Source organism: Dasypus novemcinctus, chromosome X (genome assembly GCF_030445035.2).
Source record: "Dasypus novemcinctus isolate mDasNov1 chromosome X, mDasNov1.1.hap2, whole genome shotgun sequence".
NCBI lineage: Eukaryota > Metazoa > Chordata > Mammalia > Cingulata > Dasypodidae > Dasypus > Dasypus novemcinctus.
The window spans coordinates 93045337-93072864 of record NC_080704.1 but is presented as its reverse complement, the minus strand read 5'-3'; the positions used below and the strand labels follow the sequence as shown (position 1 = coordinate 93072864).

Genomic DNA, 27528 nt, shown 5'->3' with positions numbered 1-27528 from the left:
TTGAATCGTTACAAGTTATGAAAGAGTATCATCAAAATATTACTAACTACATTCTATATCTTACAATTGGTGTTTTCCCCCCAACCCACCTTATTATGGCTATTTTTAAAATATATTTTCTTACAAAAGTTGTGAATTTACAAAACAATTATGCACATGTGTAGAATTCCCATACAACACTCCTTCATTAGCATACCAAGCTGTGGTGGAACATTTGTTACATATTGTGAGATAATATCACCATACTACTACCACCAACCATGATCAATAGCATACATTTTTCACATTTTTCCATACCCTCCCATCATCAGCACAGTACATCTTTGGCATTAATGCAAGAATATTACAGAACTGCTGTTAATCACAGTCCATAGTTCACACCAATTTTATTTTCCCATGCTTCACATTCCTACCTCCTGCAATAGTGATATACTTCTTTTCTGGCTCAAAGAAGGAAACCTTTGCATCTGTACCATCAACCACAATTTTCACCCACCTTTAGGTTCACTGTGTTATTCAGTCCCTAGATTACTCTTTAGCTTTCTTTCAATTGACATTTATATCTCTAGACTATACTTTTCAGCCCCAGTCCCATTTATAAACCAGATGCTGTGGTTGCCTGGATAAAGAATTTATGATTGCTAGTAACATCAATGAACTGAAGACAGCCATGAATGCTTTTGTTTGTTATTGCTTGTGCAAAAGTCCTTGGGTTGAAAACAGCCATGTCCACTTTACACCTTGCTCCTGATTGTAAATAGCAGAAGTAAAAACTAACAGAGTAGCAATGCTGTTTGTGTTTGTTCTTTGTTCGGGCATCTACATTCAGCAGAAACAGCTTGTGCTGCCCTGATCCCCTGCATCCAGGCTTTGTGATATGAACTACAGTTTTAAAATCTAACCCAAAAATTCTTGGGCATAAGCCCAAGCCCAAAAAGTGTATATATTAGTACATCTCGGGATAGGGGTGAAGGAATTAATTAATTTAAAAAGCTCTGCCACTTAACTGTGTTTAAGTGTATTCTATCGCTCTGTCTCTAACTTGCTGGACAAGTTAGTAATTCAACCACTATCACAAGCTGCTATTCCTGTAGCATGTTACCATAAACTCTATTCCTTTCCACACTTTTACAGTCAAGTTAATGAAAATTTCTGCATACATTAAGTATCAGTATACCTTCTCAGCCCTCCTTTCATCTCCTAATAACCTATACTCCTCTAAAGTTTAACTCCATATGTTTATTTTTCATATTTATGTCATATTGATGAGAACATGCAATATTTGTCTTTTGTGTCTGGCTTACTTCAGTAATACAATGTCTTCAAGATTCATCCATGTTATCATATGTTTCCTAATTCCACTTCATCTCACTGTAGCACATTATTCCATTATATGTATATACCACATTTTGTTTATCCATTCATTGTTTGATGGACACTTGGGTTGTTTCCATCTTTTGGCAATTGTGAAAAATAACACTCTGAAATATAGGTGTGCAGATGTCTGTTCATATCACAGTTTTCAGTTCTTCTGGATATATTCTTAGCAGAGGAATTGCTGGAGAATATGGCAGTTCTATAATTAGCTTGAGTTGGGCAATATTTTTAGCCATTATTTCTTCAAATATTCCTTTTGCACATTTTCCCTCCTCCTCTCATTCTGGGACACCCATGATACATATGTTTTTAAAAAATTTTTATTGAAGTATATCATTCATATTTGAACATGCATAAACAATAAGTGATCATAAAGATTGTGAACTTACTAAATAAACATACATAACATCTCACGGGTCTCATACATCACCTCTCCACCAACTCTTTGCATTGTTGTGAAACGTTTGTTACAAACTATATAAGAGTATCATCAAAATATTACTACCAACTATAACTCTTATCTTACATTTTGTGTATTTTTCCACCAACCCATACTAATTTTTTTAAAATGTATTTTTGTTCCAGATGTTGTGAACTTGCAAAACAATCATATGGATGTGTACATTTCCCATACAACTCCACACCCTGGTGGGATATTTGGGAAAACTACAATTGGTGTGACCTATAGGCTGTGGTTAACAGCAATACTATAATATTTTTGCATCAATGCCAAAGCTCTACTGTGTTGATATTGAAGGTGTATGAGAAAAGTGTGCCAAATATATGATACATATGTTTTTGCTGTCATTCATTTCCTTGAGAACTTGCTCAATTTTTCCATTGTTTTCTTTATCTGCTCTTCTGTGTGGTCAATTTCCAAAGCCCTGTCTCCTAGCTCACTGATCCTTTCTTTTGCCTCTTTAAGTCTGCTGTTGTATGTCTCCAGAGCATTTTAAATTTCATTTATATTTCACTTATTGTGTCTTTCATTCCAATAAGATCTACTCTTTTCCTTTGTATCATTTTAAGTTATTATTTGTTCTCACTCAGTGTCTTTATAACATCCTTAATTTCCTTAGTCATCTCATTGACTTTATTAAAGACATTTGTTTAAACACCTGTTATTAGATATATTTCAAATCCTGTATATCATCTGGAGGTGTAATTTGCTCCTTTGATTGGGCCATATCTTCCTGTTTCTTAGCATATCTTGTAATTTGTTGGTAATGTTATACCATCTGATATTCTTGATGTATTTGTTCTGGGCTCAATTTCTTTCTTTAGCCTTTGGCTTTCTTGTTGATTGCCTTTGCGCTAATACTCCAATTCAACACTTGGTTCTACTTATTTTGAATATTTATTCCTTGTGTTTAACATATCAGATTTTTCAGCTCTTATTTATGTCTTTTTCTCTCTGAATATACAGTACAATTTTTGAGATTGCATTATGTTCATGCACATATATCATCCAGAGGAATGAAACATCTTTTCTTCTTCCACTGGAAATGTTAATTTGTTTTGTTTCGTTTTGATTTGTTTGAACATTTCTTTGATTTTTGGTACCTTTTATTACCTATCTAGAGGGTTAATTTTGCTAAATGGTCTCCCTCAAGAGATAAACTTTCCGTGTCAGATTTCTCCATCAAAATAGGCCTATGAACTCATGAATGAACTGTATATCATTTCCAATGTGCCCTTCTAATCTGTTGTTATTTGCTGAGAGTGTATTTTTGATTTCTTGAACTGTGGTGTTCATCCCCATCGTATCTGTTATCTTTTTGCATATGTCTGCAATTTCCTCTCCAAGTGTTTTCTTCATATTGTTAATCTCTTTCTTTACTTCATTAAGTTTGTCTCTAATATATGTTTTGAGATCTTTAATTACTTGTCCGAAGTTCTGCTCCCCTTCCTAGTTTTTAGTTTGTTCATTGGATTCAGCTATGTTTTCCTGATTATTGGTTTGGTTTATAGTTTTTTGTTGCTGTCTGGACATAATTTTATCTTGATGGGTTTAATCAGTTCCTTAGCTTCTTTGTCTAGTCTTGGGGTTAATTAGTTGTTGTTCTTGCATAAGTGTTATGTCTTCTCTTTATCACTTTGTTCTTCTTACTCTGTTTTCTTGTTGCTGGCTAAGTTCACTTTGAAAGAAAATATTAGGGCCAGGGAAAGCAAAATGAATAAGAAAATAAAATGTGTAAAGTAGTTTTGGTAGTAAATGTCAACAGAGCAACAATGTGAGATCTGGAAGAATGGTTATTAGACTCATGTAAATTGTGTAGAGTTATAGTAGTAAAAAGAGTACCTATAATGAGACAGTCAACTGAGTATGGGGAAGAATATAGTATGAATTAAAAAGCCAGTGTTCTCTTGACAGAGGGAAAGAGAAAAGAAAGACAGTAATATCAAGAGTGGATAAAAGATAGAAAACAGAACAAAGGTATTAGAAATTAAAAGTCAGACAATTTGGGGGCCAAAGGGAAGTGGAATGTAAGAGAGAAAGTGGATGATGGAGGATAGTAAGATGTGGGGGAAAGGGGATATTATAGGTGGCCAAAATGAATTCACACAGCAAAGAGGAAACGTAGGATGAGGAAACACAACAAATGTGAAGTGCTCCCTGCAGCACCTATTATATAAATAAAATAAAATAAAATAAGAAAAAGAGAGAAAATAAAAAAAGAGAAGACAAAAAGGGTGTGGGCAAAGAAAAGGGAGGGAAACAAGCACGAGAAAGAAAAGGAGAAAAAAACTCAATAAATGAAAAAGGACCTTGGGGGATAAAATGGGAGAGAAGACCAGGAGATAATGCAATATTAGCAACCAAGACAAAAAAAAAAAAAACCACAAATGCCGAGGGCTAGGATAATCAAGGACCTCAGATGGACCTCAGGGCATGATGGATTCTGGGATGGGAAGTCTGTGATATTGCAGACTCAAGGTGTGTGAGTCTCTGGAGCATGGGCCACCAGGGTTTAGGGGACACAGACCTGGGAACCATGCATCTGGTTAGCAGGGGACCTGGGAGCACCATAACACAACAAAGCCTTCAGGGATTCCCACAGCTGGGCGCCAGCTCTAGGGGGAGGATTCCCACCTGCAAACTCTGACTTCCATGTCAGAAACCCAAAATTCCACCTCTCACAAGAATCTTTTCTGTCACTGTCTCACCAACTCGACATCCAGACACCTCCTGCCCTGCAAGCCCCCGAAACAGCCTGTTGGCGGCACTGCTGCACTACAAATAGTTCAGAGACTGATGCGGACAGACTGCCAGTCCTGGGTGGAAGGGTTCCTCCGAAAGTACCACCTCTTGCAAGAATCTCTTCTGTCACTGTCTCACCAAATGGACATCCAAACTCCTCCTGCCCTGCAAGCCCCTGAAACAGCCCGCTCAGGTTTTGGGGACCCCCACATGATGAAGATCCCATGGATCACCATGGCCCAGCCACTAGCCCTAAGGGGAGGGGCTCCAGCTAAAACCTCTGACCTCCGAGTCAGAAACCCAGAATTCCACCTCTCGCAAGAATCTCCTCCGTCACTGTCTCACCAAATCGACTTCCAGACACCCCCTGCCCTGCAGGTCCCTGAAACAGCCTGCTCAGAGCTTGGGAACTCCCCAGCATAGCAAAGCCTCCAGGAATCACCACTGCTGGACTGCCAGCCCCAGGGGGAAGGGTCCCACGCATGACCCCAACTTCCATGAAAGAGACCCAAAATTCTACCTCTTACAAGAATCTCCTCTGTCACCACCCCACCAAATCAACATACAGACACCTCCTGCCCTGAAACACCCAAAACAGCCCAGTCCAGCAGGACTCCGACCCTACTCAGCCACTTCTTTGCAGGACAGATTATAAGGTGCACTCACTCAGACGCCATCTTCTCCAATGTGCCCTTGAGAGGAGACCATATAAGCCACTCTACTTCTCTTCAATGACATCCCAAATCCAGACTTTCCTGATATATCCAGCAGGTGGCTCTCTTCAGCTAGCTGTCCTCGGGAGCCTGAAAGTAGCACTGTGCCTTTAAATCTCAGTTAACTTAGCCCTTGTCAGGGGTATAGTTGAAACTGAGGATGCCAGCTGCACTCGGATATGAAACTGTTTCAAAGGTCACAAGCACTGTGATCTGAGATCTCTAATCAACCACAACCTGCAATGGACCTCACCATTCCTTTACTTGGGGAGGTGCTGTTCTTTAACAAGATGTTTTCTGCCACTCTGGGGCACTGTTTCTCCAAATGAGCTGCAGCCCCTTCCCTGAAAAATGGAGGGTTTAGAATGAGACAGCCAATTGTTTTCTGGGTGTGTTGGGTTGAAACTCTTTGGTGCTGCTCTAAGAAACCTATTAACTTACCAAATCCAATGGATGTGTCATGATGATGGGAACGAGTGTTGTTGGGGGGGGGGGAGAGGGGGGGGTGGGGGGGTGGGGTTGAATGGGACCTCACGTATATATTTAATGTAATATTATTACAAAGTCAATAAAAAATAAAAAAATTAAAAAAGAAAAAAAAAAAGAAAAAAAATGTGGATATGAGTATTGGAAAAAAAAAAAAAAAAAAAAAGAAACCTATTAAATTCTACCCAACATTCTCTCATTCCTTGGAGCCAACGGTGTGGGTTATACTTTAAACGTGGCAGGCCCAAACTGTCTGCCTTTTCCCAGAGGGACTGGTGATGCTTCATCTACCTTCTTCCCCTGTCAGGGGTGGGGTTGGAGCTGAAGGTGTGGGTGGTATTCTAAGCCATACAGGCAGAAACTGTTATTGCCCAGAGAGCAATATGAAGCTCTTCCCATCTTCCTTCCCTTCTGGAGGCTGGGTTGGAGCCCAGGCTATGAGTAGAAAACTGCCCTTGGCAGAATAAAATGGATCCCTCACATCTGGGATGTCACTATACTTTTGAATCAGTCCACTTCCACTCTTGCCAGGAGTAGAGTTAAAATGGAGGCTGCAAACTTCTTTCAGACTTGGACAGGTTTAACTTTTAGCTGTACTTAGAATTGGAATCTATTTAAATTTGGTAGTCAATAGCTGTTGATGGCACCTGAACATCTCATCCTCTCCTGCTCTTTGGAAACGGAACTTCCATTTCCAGCCAGAGGGTTGTTCTTAAGCATTCTGTCACATCAGTGGGGGATAGACATCAGGATCCATAGTATAGGGTGATTTACTCACTAATCCCCACCACAGATAGCCAGTCCCTTCCTTCCCTAATTCTCTGGGCTGTGTATGGTGGTCTTCTGGTCTTCAGAGCCTCCTAAACAGGTGATAAAGATAGATCCTGGCTGATTGCTAACTTCCTTGTAGGAAAAGCTGAATCTTACTGCTCCTTATTCTGAGGCTATCTTGCCCTCTCCCGTAGAAATATTTTTAAAGTAAATATCCATAGGTACTGGTCCCATACACGTCAATCAGAATTTCTGGATTGCATATATTTAAAAATTTTCCCAATTGATTTTGATATTCATATATCGTTAAGAGCCACTATTCTATAGTAATGGCTGTGTAGAAGGAAATATCATTGATTTCTGAAACAGTTCAGGTTTGAAACTTTTGGTTAGCCAAAGTGTAAGTATCAGGGTGTTTTAGTTTGTTAGGTGGCTGAAATGAAGATATGATGAAATGTGATGGCTTTTCATGGGAATTTATTATCTTATAAACATACACTTTTGAGGCTGAGAAAAATGTCCACCTGAAAGCATCATCACCAGAAGAGACTTTATCCCTCACTGACTCCCTGTGATCCTGGACACTTTTGTCACTTGGCAAGGCACATTTTAACCTCTGTTCATCAGGTTCTCCCTTGTCTTCCAAGTTTTGTTCTTTCAGCTTCTTGCTTCCATGACTTTCTCCTCTTCTCTCGATATTAATCTCATTTACTATGGAGTCTAGTAAAAGGATTAAGAACCCCCCTGTGCCATGCTTTAACTGAAATAACCTAATCAAAAAGCCCTTACAATAGGTTTACACTCATAAGAATAAATTAGCTTTAAGCACAAATTTTTCTGGTGCCCATAAAACTTCAAACCATCATACTACACCCTTTAGACTGCAATAAGATATATCTTTCCATATGCAAAATGCATTCATTCCATCACAATACTCCCAAAGCCTTAAACCATCTCAGTAACAATACTAAGTACAAAGTCTCATGAAATTTGGTTATAGGTGTGTACTGACCTGAGACACAATTCCCTTCCACCTATGGACCTATGAAACTTACAAAACATGTTATCTGCTTCCAATAAACATCAAAGAGACAGTCATAGTATAAATGTCTCCTTTTTCACAGAGAGAAATTGGAAGTAAAATATGGTTCGTGTATCTCAAACAAGCTGTAGCCTGTCAGGTATACTCCACTATATTTCAAAGTCTGAGAGTCATCTATGGACTAAAGGTCTGTGCTCCAGACTTGAGGCAGTGGCAGCTCTCTCCCCATTCCACGGTGGTGGTGATCCTCTCAGATCCACCTTCTTCAAGCACCAGCGTGGCAGCCACACTCTAACTTCCACCTTCTTCAAGTTTTGGGGTAGCAGTCAGTCCCTTTGCAATCCTCCTGGCATCTTAGAAACTTGGGGTGGTAACATTCTTCCTGAACAATGAGGCAGATGGCTTGACCTCTCCAGGATCTGGGGCATATACATCCTTTCTGCAAACATGGGTGGATCTGTTCTCTCATCTTCATTTCAGGTCTCATCATCCATGGTTCTTCTTTTAAAGTCATTTTTCCTTCAATATGTACTTTTGCTGACCTCCTTTTAGTCCGACTTGCAGATCACACAAAGAACTTGCCAGTTTCACGTGTAGTACACAGGGATCTAAGCCATAAGATTACATGAACTTCCAAAAATCCCTATTGGAAGATGCATTTCCAATCTTAACTTGCACTGAAATGGTTGATGGGTTCCATATTCTGGTGAATCCTCACATGGAGCACTTATCTCTAATAACAAAACAATACTTTTCTGATTTCTTTGTGTTCAAGAGTACGGTTCTCACCTTTTGTCTTCATCTCACATTTGACTATAAAATGCAAGGAGAAATGGGGAGACTTTTCACATTTAGTTTTGAAATGTCCTCAAATAAATATCCAAGATTGTCACTTTCAAATTCTGCGTTCTAAATGACATCAGGACTCAGTTTTGCCAAATTTTCTACCACTTTAAAACAAGGATCGCCTTTCTCCCATTTACAATGGCACCTTCATCATTTCTGTCTAATGCTTCATTGGAAGCAGCTTTAGTGTCCTTATATCTATCAACAGTCTCTTCAAAGCAATCTCAGGCTTTTCCTTCAAGAACACCACAATTCTTTCAGAATCTACATCTTAATCATTTATAAAGCTATTCCTACATTTTGATATTTGTTGTAGCAGCACCTCACTCTACTGGTACCAAAATCTCTTTTAGTTTGCTGGACTGCTGAAATGCAGATATCATAATATGGGTCAGCTTTTAACAATGGTAATTTATTAACTTACAAACTCATAGGTTCAAGACAGAAAATGTCCAAATGAACTAATCATCAGGCAATATTTTCTCCCTGAGGACAAGCTACCAGGGATCCTAGGCTCATCTGTCACATTGTCACATGGCAAGGCACATGGTCACATGGCAAGGCACATGGTAACCTCTGCTGGTCTCTCCCTACTCTTCCAGGTTTCAATGCTTTCCATTTATTGCTTCTGTGGCTTTCTTCTTGCTCTCTCTCCATACTCATCTCATTTCTCAAAGACTCCAGCAAAAAGATTAAGACCGACTCTGGACCAAACCTTAACTGAATTTACGTAATCAATAGGCACTATTCAAAATAATTTTACAGTTAAAGGAGTGGATTAGTGTTAAGAATATACTTTTCTGGTGTCCACACTGCTTTAAACTATCAAACTAGGATGTAGTTTATGCTGAAATCGCACTAATTCAAGAGATTAACTACAGAAGACTCTTTCCTGTTTCCCTAGAAAAGTAACATGCTAGCTAGAGGTCAGATTTCATATTCTAGGAAACAGGCCTTGCACTTGCACTAATTTTGCTTCTTTCCCATAGTCTAAAGCAGTGGTTTTCAAAGATTTTTCAAATACTTTTATTAGTAAATAAATTTGAGTTCACCTCCAACATGTGTGCATATAATTTATATTTCACCATAATATCCATTATCAAGCATACATTAGTATAGAAATCTTCAAAATATGAAATAAAATGTATAAATTGAAGTTTTAATATTAAAGTCTCATATTCCAATGGATTATCTTGTTCATGTACATCACTTTGTAGGACATTAGAAAAAGTATCCCAGGAATTGCAAAAAAAAAGGAATTTTAGTCAATATCAAGACATGCCTGCTTTAATATACATGGCCTCAGGATCCACTTATTTGAAATTCAAATTTATTTCTATATATGACCAATTTTCTTAATTTCTAAAGTGTACTTTTATTTCTTTCTTCATGTTATTTATGAATCTGTATATGTTGTATTAGGATATCAGTGATCCTAACCTATTACTTATCATATAGGGAGAAATGTATGAAAAAAGTGAGAAGACAAAGAGATGATATCTTTAAAGTTCTTAAAGAAAATGCCTGAGAACAAAGGTTTTTAATGGAAAAAATTATTCAAAAATGAATATGAAATAAATACATTTTTTCAAATTTATTATTTTTATTTTTAATTGTCTTTTTAAAAAAGATACATAGATCACAAAAATATTACATTAAAAAATATAAGAAGTTCCCATATACCCCATGTCCCACACCTCTCTCCTCCAAACAAGCCAAAACTAAGAAAACCTCATTGCCAGTAGAAAGCACTAAAAGAAGTACTAATGAATTTTCTCCAGGCAAGAAGAACATAATCCAAAAGGATGTACAGCTAACACATGATGAAATAAAAAGCATCAAATAAGGAGCAAATATTTAGGTAGTGTACACATATATTCAAAGCTTAAAATAATATAAAAATAATAGTAATAATAGCAATATGAATAGTTATACTGGTTAGAATAATTGCAATAAAATGTATGGAAAATTACTTTTCTTTTTTTTTTTTTAAAGATTTATTTTTATTTATTTAATTCCCCTCCCCTCCCCCAGTTGTCTGTTTTTTCTGTGTCTTTTTGCTGCGTCTTGTTTCTTTGTCTGCTTCTGTTGTCGTCAGCGGCAGGGGAAGTGTGGGCGGTGCCATTCCTCGGCAGGCTGCTCCCTCCTTCGCGCTGGGCGGCTCTCCTTATGGGTGCACTCCTTGCGCGTGGGGCTCCCCTACGCCGGGGACACCCCTGTGTAGCACAGCACTCCTTGCGCGCATCAGCACTGCGCATGAGCCAGCTCCACACGGGTCAAGGAGGCCCGGGGCTTGAACCGCGGAACTCCCATGTGGTAGACGGATGCCCTAACCACTGGGCCAAAGTCCGTGTCCCGAAAATTACTTTTCATGTTAATAATAGTGCAATAATTTGGCTGTGGTAAATGGAGTTATTATTTTAAAGTGTTATAAGCTCCTTAAATAGTCTAGAAAGGGGTGGAAATACTAATTAATTCTAAACTCTGATAAGTGAAAAGATTATTATTGTAATCTAAATACTTATTTTAAAGGAAAGCAACAAAAGAGAAGTAAAGAACAAAGACGAGTACAAATAGTGTCAAATGGTAAAATGTTGGATTTAAATCCAAATATTTTTTACAAATTATTTAAAAGTAATTAAGGACAGGTGAGGTTTCTACCACTGAACCACCATTGCCCATCATTGGGCCTTACTCTGGAATTTATGGTACACAGTATAAAAGACTTAGACTAATTTATAGTTTCCCTACACATAGCTCTTCTGCCCTTTTTAGATCAAACTATAAATAGCACTATACTTGATAATACACATCCCAGAGATGGATGTTTTTGATCCATTCATATACCAGTTGGCCTTGAATCTCAGCAGTGTAGCAACACCTACTCTTCAGTTCATTGGACTCACCCAAGACAACTAACAAGGAGATGATGATGAACAATGCCCATCCCAAGGAATGGAGTGACTGCAATTGCAAGCAAGATAGCTCCATCACACATAGAAGAGGTGGCATGGAATTGGGAAAAGTGGACATGGTGGACGATGGGTATGGGGAAGGGCAGGAGGAGATGAGAGATGGAGGCGTCTTTGGGACATGGAGCTGCCCTGGATGGTGCCTCAGAGGTAATCACCGGACATTGTAAATCCTCATAGGGCCCACTGGATGGAATGGAGGAGAGTGGGGGCCATGATGTGGACCATTGTCTATAAGGTGCAGAGGTGCCCAAAGATGTACTTACCAAATCCAATGGATGTGTCATGATGATGGGAACGAGTGTTGTTGGGGGGGGGGAGGGGAGGGTGGGGGGGGGTGGGGATGAATGGGACCTCACATATATATTTTTAATGTAACATTATTACAAAGTCAATAAAAAAAATTAATTAAAAAAAAAAAAAAAAAGATAGCTCCATCTATCTACCCCATGGGACCTAGTTCCTCTCTCAATTAAAAACAGAGTGACCATCACCATCTCAAAATCCTCAAGATTGGGGAATGAAAAATGGACTAAAATAGACTTATTATTCTATTACAGCCATATTGTTAGCCATAAATGGAAGAAATTTTATCGTTGATACAAATGCATTGGTCATCATAGGTTTTGAGGGGACAGATTGTGAAGAATAGGTGTAATATGGGAACAGTTTTGAGACATTGGAATTTTCCTGAAGGACGTGGCAATGATAGATACAGACCATTAAATATTTTGTCATAACCTATAACATTGTGCAAACCAAAGTGTGAACTATAATGTAAATAATAGTCCACAGTTAGTAACAATGTGTCAATATGTGTTCATCAATTTTAGTAAATGTACCACACACATGATAGTTGTTCCTATATGGTAAAGTGTGGAAGGGGGAGCTGGTGAGCCTTATGGGAATTCCCTATATTTTTATGTAACGTGTATGCTATCTAAAGTTTCTTTAAAAATAAAAATAATTTAAAAAAATGTAAATGAAGGGAGCAGATGTGACTCAAGTCTTTGAGGACCTGCTTCCCACATTGTACGACCCAGGTTTCATTTTCAGTACCTCCTAAACACACACAAAAAATGTCAGGGGAACCAATGTGACTCAGTGTTTGAGTGCTTGCTTCCTACATATGAATTTCCCAGTTCAATCCATGGCCCTTGGTCCTGCAAAAAAAATGTAAATGGACCAAATATTCTATTTAAAAGACAAAATGTTATGGTGGATTAAAATACAAAATCTGACTACCTGCTTGTTGTAAGAGATACACCTAAAATATAAGAACACAGAAATGTTGAAAATAAAATAATGGGATGATACCGCACACACACTAATGACAAGTAAGCTGAGGTATATTCAGGTCAAACAAAGTTGACTTAAATGTAAATAGAGAAGAATAGGCCATTTTTAATGGTAGAGGGGTCAAACCAACAGGATTATATAACAATCTTAAATTTATAGACTTCATTGACATCCCTTCAGAATATATAAAGCAAAGCAAAATTATTGAAATAAAAGAAGTAATAGGTACAATCACAATTATAGTTGGAGATTTTAGCATACATATCTTTGTAACTAATAGACTAAGAAGACAAAACGCATCAGCAGAGATACAAAAAATTTGAAAAACATGATCAACATACTTGATGTAATATATGAACATTACACAAAGCAATTGCAAAATTCACTGGTTTTCTTTCAAACATACAAGGAACAGTTAACAAAATTGACCATATGCTCAGTCATAGATCAAGTATAAAAGAATATCAAAGTATTAAAATAATACTGAATATGTTCATTGGGCATATATCCAGTGGGTCATATTTAATGGAAAAATAGACAACTAAAATTATCCAAATATTTGTAAGTTAAAAATAAAATTTCTGTGTTGAAGATTATTGCACAATGAAAATGAGAAAACATATTGAGCTGAATGATAAAGAAAATATATTCAAATATCTGTGAAATGCAAAGACATACTTAAAAAATTTAGTTTCAAATTCAATTTAGAAAAGGAAAGCTGAAAAAAACTATTATCTAACTATCCACCATAATGAGCTCTAAATAGAAGAACAAATTAAAGCTGAAGTATATACTAGGAAAAAATACAAATAACAGCAGAAAATAATAAAAGAAAATGAAAGATTTATGGCAATAAATTGTATAATGTTGATGAAATATAGAAATTTCTTGATTAAAACACACATAAAGATGAGATGTTAAGTTGGATATATGGTAATAGAATACTATTTTAAAATACATGGAACTGCACTATGAAAACAGTGAGCCCTAAATAAAACCATGGAATATATTTAATAGTACAATCATAATAGTGTGATTTTATTAATTGGAACAAATGCACCACAAGCCAATGTAAGGTATCAGTAATGTGATGTTATATGGGAAACTTTTATTTTATGAATGATTTTTCTGTAAACCCATAACTTCTGTAAACATATTAAAGCTAAAACCAATAGAAAATCTGAATCATTGTATATACATATATACATATACATATGTATATATTTAAGCATGTATAATATGGCCTCAATAATTAAATACTTACCGACACAGAGAATTCTGGTTCCAGATATCTTCATTGGTCAATTCTCCCAGACATCTATGGAAGAAATAGCAATAATTGTTCACAAACTTTTCTAAAGGATAGAAAAGAGAGAACACTTATCAACTTTCTCTATGAGGAGAATATAACCATTATATCAAAATCTGACAAGGTCATTTATAGAAAATAAATTTACAGTTCTAGTTCTCAAACATAGATGCCAAAATCTGTAAGCATTTTATGGCAAATTTAATACATAGAAAATATTTTATATCACAACAAAGTGAGGTTTATTTCAGGAATACAGGTTTAGTTTAATATCTGTAAATCAATGTAATTTACCTTATTATCCAATTAGAATAAAGGAGGGAAATTTTATAATTATCTTGATATATGCATGAAAAGCATTTGATAAATGCAGCACTCATTCATGGCAATAATCTTAGCAAGCAATTAATAGAAAGGATCTTCTTCAATCTGACATGGGTAATCAATAGGAAGCCTATTAAATAAACACAATAATCAATGATAAAATATAGGAAACTCTTCTCTGAGCTTGGGAACTAGACTAGAATGTTGAGTTATTAGTTTACTGCAGACCTAGCAAGTGTAATCAAGCAAAGAATCAAATAAAATTATAAGAATCAAAAATCAGAAAATAAATTATTATTATATACAAGCAGCATTATTGTTTATGCAGAATATATAAAATATCTCCAGGTGCACTAGTAGAATTTGCAAGTGATTTTAGTATGGGTGATAAATGCAAAGACAAATGTGAGTATCAATTATATACCTATAAAGAATATTAAAACTGCTGGAAAATATTTCAATGATATAATAACATAAAAATATCAAATATCTAGGAATGAATCTAAAAATGCATGGAATGTCTCTAAACTTATAATTACAAAAGATAAATTTAAAAAACATGAATAAATTAAGGGATATACCATGTTCAGGGATTGGTAGAAACATTATTTTAAATATAACATTTCTCCCCAAATTGATTAATGTAATCCTAATAAAAGTTTTGAAATTTATGTGACAATTGAGAGTTGATTCAAAATTTTATGTAGAATTGAAAGAGTCATGAATAACCAAGACCATTAGGAAGATCAACATATTTGAAAGATAAACATTACACGTATCAATATATCAACTAATTATAAAATTTCAGTAATTTAGGCAATGCAGTATTGGCATAAATAGAGACAAATAACAAAATGCAACTGAATTAGAAGTACAAAGTCAGACCTACATAGAGACGGTCACCTGGTTTATCCCAAAGTTGTAATTTACTAGGGGAAGATGGTATTTTCAATAAAGATACAAGTCAATTGGATATCTATAATGGGAAAAAATGTTATTGTCTCTTATCTCTCAGATAGGTAGAGGAGGATGTTGTGTCAAGATAATTTTTGTTTTCATCCAATGATAGTAACTATTACAGATTTTTGGTATGCTGATGATAATTATTTCATAGATTAGAAAATTATGATACAGGGAAGCGGACTTGGCCCAGTGGTTAGGGCATCTGTCTACCACATGGGAAGTCCATGGTTCAATCCCCGGGCCTCCTTGACCCACGTGGAGCTGGCCCATGTGCAGTGTTGATGCACATAAGGAGTGCTGTGCCACGAAGGGGTGTTCCCCACATAGGGGAGTCCATGCGCAAGAAGTGTGCCCCATAAGGAGAGTTGCCCAGCACGAAAGAAAGTGCAGCCTGCCTAAGAATGATGTCGCCCACATGGAGAGCTGACACAAAAAGATGATGCAACAAAAAAGAAACACAGATTCCCATGCCGCTGACAACAACAGAGGCACACAAAGAAGAAGATGCAGCAAATAGACACAGAGAACAGACAACTGGGGTGGGGGGGAAGGGGAGAGAAATAAATAAAAATAAATAAATCTTTAAAAAAAAGAAAAATTATGTTACAGAAGAGGAGTTCATTATAAGAGCTATGTCCTGAAGTAGGGGTGAAAAATCCAATGCACAGGTAAAGGAGTTGGATATAAGTAGGGGAAAGAAGGCATTCCTTCTTTCAGGAGAAAAGGCAGAGAATAGGAGTAAAGATGCATATAGGTTAATATATACTTGGTGAGAATGACAATGTTTTCCCATTTATCTCTATTAGCTGAGAGTGGGGTGGGGACAAGTTCTTATAGATTTGAAAAGGGGGGAACAAGTGTGAATTATTCACAATGGGAGTAGAAAACCATTGAATAGATTGAAGAAGTAAAATGCCAAGGAACATAAATGGCCCACTTGAAGTTTTCCATCATAAATTTAAATTGAAGTCAATTATCATAGTAACATTCTCCTTGACATTTATTTTCTTACAAAACTGCAATTGTGGAGTTAATGGGAGAGATGGATTAATCCAAAATTAGACATTTATGAGGAGAGGTGTGAAAGGAGATTGCAACAAAGGAGATGAGGATGTATTCCAGAATTGTACTGATTCACCATGAGCTGTTAAGGATCTTAGGCAAGAATTTGTTATTGGTAAGAAAGTGAAGACAATGGGAGGGGATTGTTGAAGGGCAGTGGAAATGGTGGTAGAATAAATGATAGGTCTTACAGAAATGGAAAAAGGGTTAGAGTGGAAGAATTAGAGTTATGTGAGACAGTGAACAGACTGTGAAATATTTAAAATTGAGATTTTGGAGGGATTGAAATGGAATGAGACAATGAGTTAGGATGGAAGACAAGATAATTGGGGAAGAAATCAGGTAATTGAGATATCCTGGTATGAGAATGATAACCTTTATAGTGAAATAAGCAGGAATTAAGACAGGAGTACTGTTAGAGAGAATGACAGGGAAAAATGTTGGAAAAATGAAGGGGTGTGGACTAGGAGTCAGCAGATGAATAAGGAAAAATAGATGATATAACCTGAAGATATTCCATTCAAAGCTGGCTCTTCATAAGGAAAAGAGAAAGAGAATGATTTGGAAGTTACATTGGGGAACACTTACTGCAACTCTTGGCCCAGTGGTCAGAGGGAATGTGAGAAAAGCAGCAACATCTATTTGAGAAGGATGACAGAAAATCAGTGTATTTCAGGGAAAGCTAGGTTTCAGATAGACCAAGAAGGTAAAGATATTCAGATAGGATGAAGAGAAAGATATAGGAGGTTTTGCTCATGACAGTGAATTTCAAAGAGATAATGTGCAATGGGACATAGTTCTGAGACTCTTGTGCTGTAAAGGGGATGATCAGTTGTAAACAAAATCAAACTAGGAATGTCTTAGAAAAAGGACTAGTGATTTTGGGAACTCAATTAAAATTTTTATCTAAGTATTTTATTTTCTTTCAAACTACTGAATTTTCTTATTCTAAAAGTAGTACATACCTATTGAAAAAAATTGAACATTTAAGAAATATATAATTTAATTATCTTTTATACAATAATTTAGTAGAATTTGGATTTTAGTCAAAAATTTTAAAATTGTCTTTGTATGATTGAAATTTTGCACATGTTCATGTGCTTATTGACCTTTCATATTACTTTTATGCTACATTGATTGTAGTTTTCTTATTGATTTTTTCTGAACATTTTACATTGTATTGAACTATAAGAAGCTTCCATTTTTAGGTCAAAAATGATTGAATAGGAGGCAGGGCAAGATGGCGTCTGAGAGAGTACATCTCATAATCTCTCCTGCAAAGAAGCAGCTGAGCAGGGTTGGAGTCCTGATGGACCAGGCTGTTTCGCATGCTTGCAGGGCAGGAGGTGTCTGAACGTCAATTTGGTGAAACAGTGACAGAAGAGATTGTTGCAAGAGGTGCTGCAGGGAGCGCTTCATATTTGCAGTGTTCCCTCAACCTCCATTTCCTCTTTTCTGTGTGTATTGATTTTGGCCACCTACACTATCCCCCTTCCCATACATCTTTCTATCCTCCATCCTCTACTGTTTCTCTTACATTCCACCTCCCTTTGTTTGGCCCCAAAATTGTCTGACTTTTAATTTCTAATATTTTGTTCTGTTTTCTGTCTTTATCCACTCTTGATATTACTGTCTTTCTTTCCTCTTTCCCTCTCTCAAGAAAACACTGGCCTTTTAATTCATACTATATTCCTCCCCATATTCAGTTGATTGTCTCATTATAGGTACTCTACTTACTGCTATAACTCTACACAACATACATGAATCTAATATCCATTCCCCTAGATCTCACATTGTTGTTTTGTTAACATTTATTACCAATACTACTTTATAGATTTTCTTTTCTTACTCATTTTGCTTTCAAAGGCCCAAATAATATCCTTCAAAATGAACTTAGCCAGCAACAAGAAAATAGAGTAAGAAGAAAAAAGTGACAAAGGGAAGACATAAAACTTATGCAGGAACAACAAATAATCCCCAAGACTAGACAAAGAAGCTAAGGAACTGATTTAACCCATCAAGATAAAATGATGACCAGACAACAACAAAATCTACAAACCAAACCAATAATCAAGAAAACATGGCCAAATCCAATGAACAAACTAAAAACCAGGAAGAGGAGCAGAACATCAGACAAGTAATTAAAGATCTGAAAACATATATTAGAGATCAACATAATGAAGTAAAAGAAGAGATTAACAATATGAAGAAAACACTTGGAGAGAATACAGAAGAAATTGCAGACATACACAAAAAGATAACAGATATGATGGTGATGAACACCACAGTTCAAGAAATCAAAAATAAACTCTCAGCAAATCGCAGCAGATTAGAAGAGGCAGAGGAGAGAATTAGTGACATGGAAGACAGAGCATCTGAAATCCAACAGATAGTAGAACTGATTGATAAAAAGATTTTAAAAAATCCAGCTGAGACTTAGGAATCTGGATGACAATGCAAAATGCACAAACTTAAGTACTATAGGCATCCCAGAAGGAGAAGAGAAGGGAAAGGGGACAGAAGGGGTGTTGGAGGAAATAATGGCTGAAAACTTCCCAAATCTACTGAGGGAGATGGATTTACATGTCCTGGAAGCCCAACACACTCCAAACACCATAAATGCCAACAGGCCGACCCCAAGACATATACTTGTCAAATTATCCAATGCTCAAGACAAAGAGAAAATTCCAAAAGCAGCAAGAGAAAAGAGAACCATCACATACAAGGGAGGCTCCATAAGATTAAGTGCTGATTTCTCATCGGAAACCATGGAGGCAAGAAGGCAGTGGTATGGCATAGTCAAGGTACTAAAAGTAAAAATTTCCAACCAAGAATACTCTACCCAGCTAAGCTAGCATTACTAGAGTTCAAAATGTTCACAGATAAACAGAAATTAAAAGAGTATGCCAAGAAGAACCTTGCCCTTCAAGAAATACTAAAGGGAGTTCTGCAGGATGAAAGAAAAAAAAAAACAGGAGAGGCAGAATTGTAGGAGAGTGTAAGAGCAACAAAAAAGACAAAAAGAGAAGGAAACAAACAAACAAACTATGACAAACCCAAGTCCAAAGAAAATATGGCTAACATAAATAATTCCTTGAAAGTAATAACACTGAAACTCAATGATTAAACTCACCTGTCAAAAGATTCAGACTGGAAGATTGGATAAGGAAATATGACCTATCTATATGCTGCCTACAAGAAACGTATCTTAGACCCAGGGATTCAAGGAGGTTGAAAGTGAATGGATGGAAAAAATCTTACAAGCAAACAATAACCAAAAAATGTAGGAGTAGCTATATTAATATCAGACAAAATAGATATTAAATGCAAAACATTTGTGAGAGGCAAAGATGGATACTACATATTAGTGAAAGGGATAATCATTCAAGAGGAATGAGCAATCATAGATATTTATGCTCCTAAGAAGGGTGCCTACAAATCTGTGAGGCAAACACTGTAAAAACTAAATGAAAGAATAGATGCCTCTAAAATAATAGTGGGAGACTTTAATACACCACTATCAACTTTGGACAGAACATTTCAAAAGAGATTCAATAAAGAAACAAAAACTTTGGACAGTATATTAGAGGTGTTGGATCTAACAGATTGTATGTCCTCCCATGGCTCACTGGGTGGAATGTGGGAGAGTGGGCTATGATGTGGACCATTGACCATGAGGTGCAGTGGTGCTCAGAGATGTAGTCACCAAATGCAATGAATGTCTCATGATGATGGAGGAGATTGTTGTTATGGGGGGAGGAGTGGGATGACAGAGGGTGCATATGGGTACCTGATATTTTTTTAATGTAATGTTAAAAAAATAAAGACAAAAAATAGACACATACAGATCATTACACCCAAATACAGCAGGATATACATTTTTCTCAAGTGCACATGGATCATTCTCCAAGATAGACCATATGCCAAGCCACAAAGCAAGGCTCAATGAATTCAGAAAGATCGAAATCGTACAGAATGGTATCTCCGACCAGAGTGGAGTGAAGCTGGAAATCTACAAGGGCCAGAGGCCCAGATTTCACACCAAGGTACGGAAATTAAACAGCACACTCTTAGAAAAACAGTGGGTCAAAGAAGAAATCTCAAAGAAATTAATAAATACCTTGAAACGAATGAAAATGATAACACAACATACCAAAACTTATGGGATGCAGCAAAAGCAGTACTGAGAGGGAAATTTAAAACCATAAATTCATACATCAAAAAAGAAGAAAGCAAAAATTGAAGAACTGCACATTTGGAGGAATTAGTAAAAAATATAGCAAAGTAACCCCATGAGAAGAAGAAAGAAAGAAAGAACAAAAGAACAGAAATAAAAGACATAGAAATAAGAAAGCACTTGAAAAGATAGACAAAACCAAAAACTCGTTCTTTGAGAAGATCAATAAAATTGACAATCCCTTATCTCAACTAACAAAGAAAAAAAGAAAGATGCAAATACACAAAATAAGAAACGAGAAAGGAAATATCACCACTGACCCCACAGAAATAAAGGCTATCATAAGAGGATACTTGGAAAAAATATATTTCAACAAAAATGACAATTCAGAGAAAATGGACAAATTCCTAGAAACACATAAGCAACCTATATTGATGGAAGAAGAAATTGATGATAACGAACCAATCACAAGTAAAGAGATAGAATCAGTCATTATAAACCTCCCAACTAAGAAGAACAGCATGCCAGATGTCTTCACAGATGAATTCTACAAAACATTGTGAAAAGAACTAACCCTAGTCTTGCTGACACTCTTCCAAAAATGGAAACAGAAGAAACATTACCTGACTCATTCTATGATGCCAATATTACCCTACTACCAAAGCCAAACAAAGACAACACAAGAAAGGAAATTTACAGACCAATTTCTGTAATGAACCTAGATGCATAAACCCTCAACAAAATAATTGCTAACCATATTCAACAACACATTAAATGAATTATACACCATGACCAAGTGGGATTCATTCCAGGTATGCAAGGATGGTTCAACATAAGAAAATCAAACTATGTAATACACCTTATAAACAGATTGAAGGAAAAAATCACATGACTATATTGATAGATGCAGAAAAAGCATTTAACAAAATACAGCACCCTTTCTTGATAAAAACACAGCAAAAGATTGGAATATAAGGAAATTTTCTGAACAAGATAAAGAGAGTATATGAAATACCCACAGCCAACGTCATTTACAATGGTGAAATCTTAAAATCCTTTCCTCTAAGATCAGGAACAAGACAAGGATGCCCACTATCACTTCTCCTATTTAGCATTATCTTAGAAGAGCTTGTGTGAGCACTGAGGCAAGAACCAGATATAAAAGGCATTCAAATTGGAAAGGAAGAAGTCAAAATTTCATTATTCGTAGATGACACGATCGTATACAGAGAAAACCCTGATAAGTATACAACAAAGCTTCTAGAACTCATAAATGAGTTTAATAAAGTCGAGGTTATAAGCTCAATGTGCAAAAATCCATAGCATTTCTGTACACCAATAATGGGAAGGCTCAGGATGAAATCACGAAAAATACCATTTACAAAAATTTTAAAAAATCAAATACCTAGGAATAAATTTAACTAAAGATGTAAAAAACTTATACACAGAGAAATAAACAACACTGTTCAAGGAAATTAAAGAAGATCTAAATAAATATAAGAATATTCCCTGTTCATGGATAAGAAAAATAAATATTATTAAGATGTCTATCCTAACAAAACTGATCTACACATTCAATGCAATCCCAATGAAAACCAACACAGCATTCTTTACGGAACTAGAAAAACTAGCTATGAAATTTATTTGGAAAGGAAAGCGGCCCGGAATAGCCAAAGACATATTGAAAAAGAAAAATGAAATTGGAGGAAACAGACTACCTGACTTCAAAACATACTACAAAGCTACTGTATTAAAAACAGCATGGTATTGGCACAAGAAAAGAAACACAGACCAATGGAACCGAATTGAGAATTCTGATATAGATCTTCATATATATATATATATAGTCATATAATATTTGATAAAGCCACTGAGTCCTCTCAAATGGGAGAGAATGGCCTATTCAACAAATGGTGTCTGGAGAACTGGATGTCCATATGTAAAAGAATGAAAGAGGATTGTCAACTCACACATTATACAAAAATCAACTCAAGATCGATCAAAGACCTAAATATAAGAGACAAGACCATAAAGACTTTGGAAAGCAGTGTAGGGAAGCATCTACAGGACCTTGTAATAGGAAATGGCTTCATGACCTTCACACCAAAACCACGAGCAGCAAAAGAACTAATAGATAAATGGGAGTTTCTGAAAATTAAAGCCTTCTGCACCTCAAAGGAGTTTGTCAAGGAAGTGAAAAGGGAGCCTACACAATAGGAGAAAATATTTGGTAACCATATATGTTATAGGAGACTTAAAACCTGCATATATAAAGAACTCCTACATCTTGAAAATAAAGACAAACAACCCATTTTAAAAATGGGGAAAAAATTTAAACAGACACTTCTCCAAAGAAGAAATACAAGTGGCTATAAAGCACATGAAAAAATGCTCAAAATCTCTAGCTATTAGGGAAACGCCAATCACAACTACAATGACATACCATCTTACTCCCATATGATTGGCAGCTCTGAAAAAACAGACTACAAATGCTGGAGGGGATGTGGAGGAAGGGGAACACTCATACAATGCTGATGGGATTGCAGAAGGATCCAGGCATTCTGAAGGATATTTTGATGGTTTCTCAAAAAAAAATAGCTATAGGTTTACAATATGAACCAGCAATTCCACTGCTTGTTATATACCCTGTAGAACTGAAAACAAGGACACAAACCAATATATGAACACCAATATTCATAGCAACATTGTTCGCAATTGTCAAAAGTTGGAATCAACCCAAATGCCCATCAACAGATGAATGGATAAATAACAGGTGATATATACATACAATGGAATTCTACTCAGCTTTAGGAACAAATACACTACAAACACATGTGATAACATGGATGAATCTTGAGAACCTTATGTTGAGTGAAGCAACCCAGGGATTGAAGGACAAATACTACATGACCTCAATGATATGAAATAAGTAAACCAAGCTGCCTCAGAGAGCTAGAGACCGGATGATAGGCTTAAAGGTAATAGGGGGTAGAGGAAGTATGTAAGCTGACACCTACATGGGTGAAATCTATGATAAGCTGGATGTAAGTATTTGTACAAGGAAGGGATAAAATGTGGGCATAGGGTTACTTTTGGGTGGGGCTTTGCAGGCTTGAGGGGGTCTAGGGATGGGAGTATGGGTAATATTGCCCAATAAATTGGGGTGAGGGTGGGGGAACATATGAACATATGAGATTGTCAGATATTTTGATGAGAGTATAATGCTGAGAAAACTTTTTCAAAATTATAATAAAGCAGGTTACCTGTTTAAGATGCTTAAAATGGATAATCTGACACAGGACAGGCTTCTAGGGAATGTGTGAGTGCTCATTTTGCTATAGTGGATTACATCATTGGATAGAGACCCTTATAATGAGAATGAAGGTATATCCACATTCTGGGGAGGACTGATGTTCTCAAAGAGAGGGAATTGTATCTCTCGAGAGAAATGGTGGCTCCCAGTGAGTTAGGGCATTTGAGCATGTCAAGCCCTCAACATTGTTGCAAGTATCTCTGAACATGGCCCTTCAAGCAGTGAAGTTTGACTGTTATTCTGGGCCCTGAGGGGAGGGGGAAAGAGCTATTGAATAGATGGAATCAATGTAACTGTGTTGGCAATAGAAGTGTTCCATAAGATTATGCAAGAAGGTATATAAGACATGTTAAATTACTCCAAAAATGTATAGGGGCTGATAGGCTAAAATGTAAGTCATCATGTAAAACATAAGATAACTAAAAATTTAGAATATTGTATAGTCTAAAATATAAACCACAATGTAAACCCAAATGTTACCTTGTTTGAAAGCTATTGTCTCAATATCTTTACATCACTTTCAGTAAATATAGTATGAATATGTAAAAAATTATTGCTGTAGAAGGGAAAAGGTTTTTGAGTTGGATATGTGGGAGTACTTTATATTGTATATTTGAATTACTGTGATCTAAAAGTTTTGTGAGGACAAGCTTAATATTTATGAAAAAAAAGAAAAAGAAAGGACATAGACACTGAGGAAAAGATAGAAGAAATTGCCTTGCCAATTTGCATATAGGGTAACACTTATTGCAGTGATGAAAGGCAAAAGTTCAAAAACAAAGCTTTTGTCTTTTTAAATTTTTGGATACCCCAATTTATTTTTACGTTAATTTTTCTAAATTAATATGTATTCTATATCTATCCTTTAAAAACATCAATATATTCCATTTTACTATTAATGGAACCTGGCAATATATTGGGATTCATTTTTGAATAAGTTTTGGTATTCAGAGAGGTTTAACAATGACAGGGGAGGAATACTGGTGTGGGAGGTTATTGACAGGGGATACGTGGTTGGCAGTGAATTCTCCAGGGCATATATCCAGGGTACAAAAAATGCTTGGATATTTTCATAGAGTTTATAATTTAAAACAGCAACTGAGAGAGTGCAGAGTTCCTAGCCAGGGGATCTCGATCACAGTCCCTAAAGGAACAGCAACAACGCCCCAAGTGCAATGGCAAAGACCAAACAAGGATGGTCCAAAATGACCCCTAGATACTAATGACTATGCTTGTAAGCCTGTGTACCTGAAATAAGAACAAGGCCTAGAGCTGCAGGGTACCTAAGAGTACCCTGAGAGCCACCATGTTGCTCAGATGTGGCCAGTCTCAAAGCCAAACTCAGCATGTAAATGTGTTGCCATCTCCCTAGCATGGGACATGACTCCTGGGGATGAGCCTCCCTGGGACGGAGGGATTACTACCAATTCCCAGCTGGTGATGTAACTAGAAAATGACCTTGAATAAAAGCGTCAACTCAGACCAGCAGAATATCTCAGTCTACATATAATACCAGGAGTTAAAAATACTTTTTGAATGGGACCTCACATATATATTTTTAATGTAATATTATTACAAAGTCAATAAAAAATAAAAAAATTTAAAAAAAAATACTTTTTGACATTAAGAAAAGGGGGAAATGGAAAGGACAAATGAGTTTATATGGCTATGAGTTTCCAAAAAGAGCCGGAAGGTTATCAGAGGGGTCGCCCTTATGCACACCTCAGCAGAGTCCCAGAGACATATAAAGTAGATACAACCTCAGGTATTGGTTCTTCTGAGGGCTACAGAGGCCCACAGGTTCTATGGTCATGGCAGATGGAGTTCAGTGCCATGTCAGTTGGCCCTACTTTGGAGTTTGTGTTTCTGTGTGATGGAACTGGACTCAGATGTGATATTTGTTCACAAGCCTCTCCTGTTAATTTTACCAGATTTGTAGTTGGTGCTAGGGTTTAGTGTATACCTAGGGGAGTTGAATCTATGGACTGAGCATGTGCTATCCAGGCTCTGATCCTGAGCAGACTTGCAACTCCTATACTCTGGTTTATTGGACTTAACCCACTCAGCTAACATGGTGATTAAGAAGGTCAACCACCACACCAGGGAGCCAAGAGTGCCTACAACTGAAAACAGGATAATTGCATCCAGCATCCATGTGGAATCTAAGCCCCATCTTGGTATAGATGTGGAGTGGATACAACCATTCTAGGGTCCCCAGGATGGAGGAATAGAGTATGGATTAGAGTGGACTTACTGATATTCTATTCATGAACTATTGTGATTAGTAATTGAAGAAAATATGGCATTGGTGTGGAGAAAGTGGCCATGGTGGTTGTTGGGGGTAGGGAGTGGGAGGAAGAGATGAAATGTGGGGGTATTTTTGGGAGTTGGAGTTGTCCTGGGTGTTGCTGCACGGACAGTTACCAGACATTGTATGTTCTCCCATTGCCCACTGGGAGAGTGTGAGCTATGGTGTGCACCATTGATCATGAGGTGCAGCGGTGCTCAGAGATGTATTCACCAAGTGCAATGAATGTCTCATGATGGAGGGGGTTGTTATGAGGGGAAGAGTGGGATGAAGTGGGTGAGGGTATATGGGACCTCATATTTTTAAAATGTAACATGAAAAATAAAAAAAGACAAAAAAATTTGAATATTGGTAATTTCACATGTTTTAATGAATATGTAGGGATATTGCCTGTTATGTCCACTTCAAAATGTCCTATTTTATCCTAATATTTATACTTAAATAAATAGATAAATCTTTTTTATTGAAGATTACCTTTTAAAATAAAGATCAAGACCAAAATATTCAGCAATTAAATCCTTTTTAATAGCAGTTATTTAATTTACTATTAATAATATTTTATTATCTATTTAATGATTTCTTTTAAAAAACACTACACTTTCCTTAACTGATTAATAAAACTTCACTTTTATGAGAACCATTCTCCTTACACTGACAAATATACCAAACTAATATACAAAATCCTACTACTATAATTGTCAAAGTGCTTTCACAGTTTCCCTGACGTAAGGTACAGTAATAAGGAAACTGAGATTCAGAGAAAAAAAATGGTCAAGCTAAATGAACTAGCTAAATCTCACACCAAAACACCCATGGTATTGATGGTAATTTTACAACTTTCTTTAATTTCATTTTAAATTTGTAAATGAAATTATTAATGAAATGTTCTTTACACTTAAAAATATAAATATATAACCAAATCGACTATCTTAGTCATTAAAAATGCTAAAAAGTATTGAAAAGAGGACTTACAGCCTTGGAACAGACATTTCCCCTGCCTATTTGTTGCCAGGACTTCAGTATTGTAAGTTCAAACTGGTGATGCTGAGTGATGATGTCATAGAGAGACTATGAAAAACAGGAAGTTAAAGGAGAAAGAGCAATAAAATTTTTCAGTGCATAGGTGCTTTTGAAGTCCATTATAAAATTGTGATTGTGTTCACACAGGAGCATTTTAATCTTGAACTAAGAGACTCAGGCAGTTATTCATTGACTGAACTTATATGGTTGTTTAACAAATAGCTAATTGTTATGAAACTATTTTTTAGTGTGTGTGTTCATAGGTATGTGAACATTTATGTGTATCGTTTCTGCAAAAGAGATATATAGGATGCAATAGGGGAATAGAAACATTTCTCTACAAA

General features: G+C 36.3%; 1 protein-coding gene across 2 annotated transcripts in view; it reads right to left on the bottom strand.

Annotated features, from left to right (window-relative positions):
* Positions 1 to 27176, bottom strand: part of CYLC1 (cylicin 1) — a 48721-nt gene extending 21545 nt beyond the window's left edge. Inside the window, exons 1-2 of one of the 2 annotated variants that reach the window (XM_023582911.3) lie at positions 27137 to 27176; positions 13973 to 14026 (exon numbers count right to left, since the gene is read on the bottom strand). In XM_023582911.3, the coding sequence (XP_023438679.2) occupies positions 13973 to 14026; positions 27137 to 27153 (71 nt within the window). In that variant the 5' untranslated portion in view covers positions 27154 to 27176. The remainder of the gene's footprint in view (positions 1 to 13972; positions 14027 to 27136) is intronic. The other variant, XM_071213380.1, reaches the window with a different exon arrangement.
* Positions 27177 to 27528: the final 352 nt, after the last annotated feature.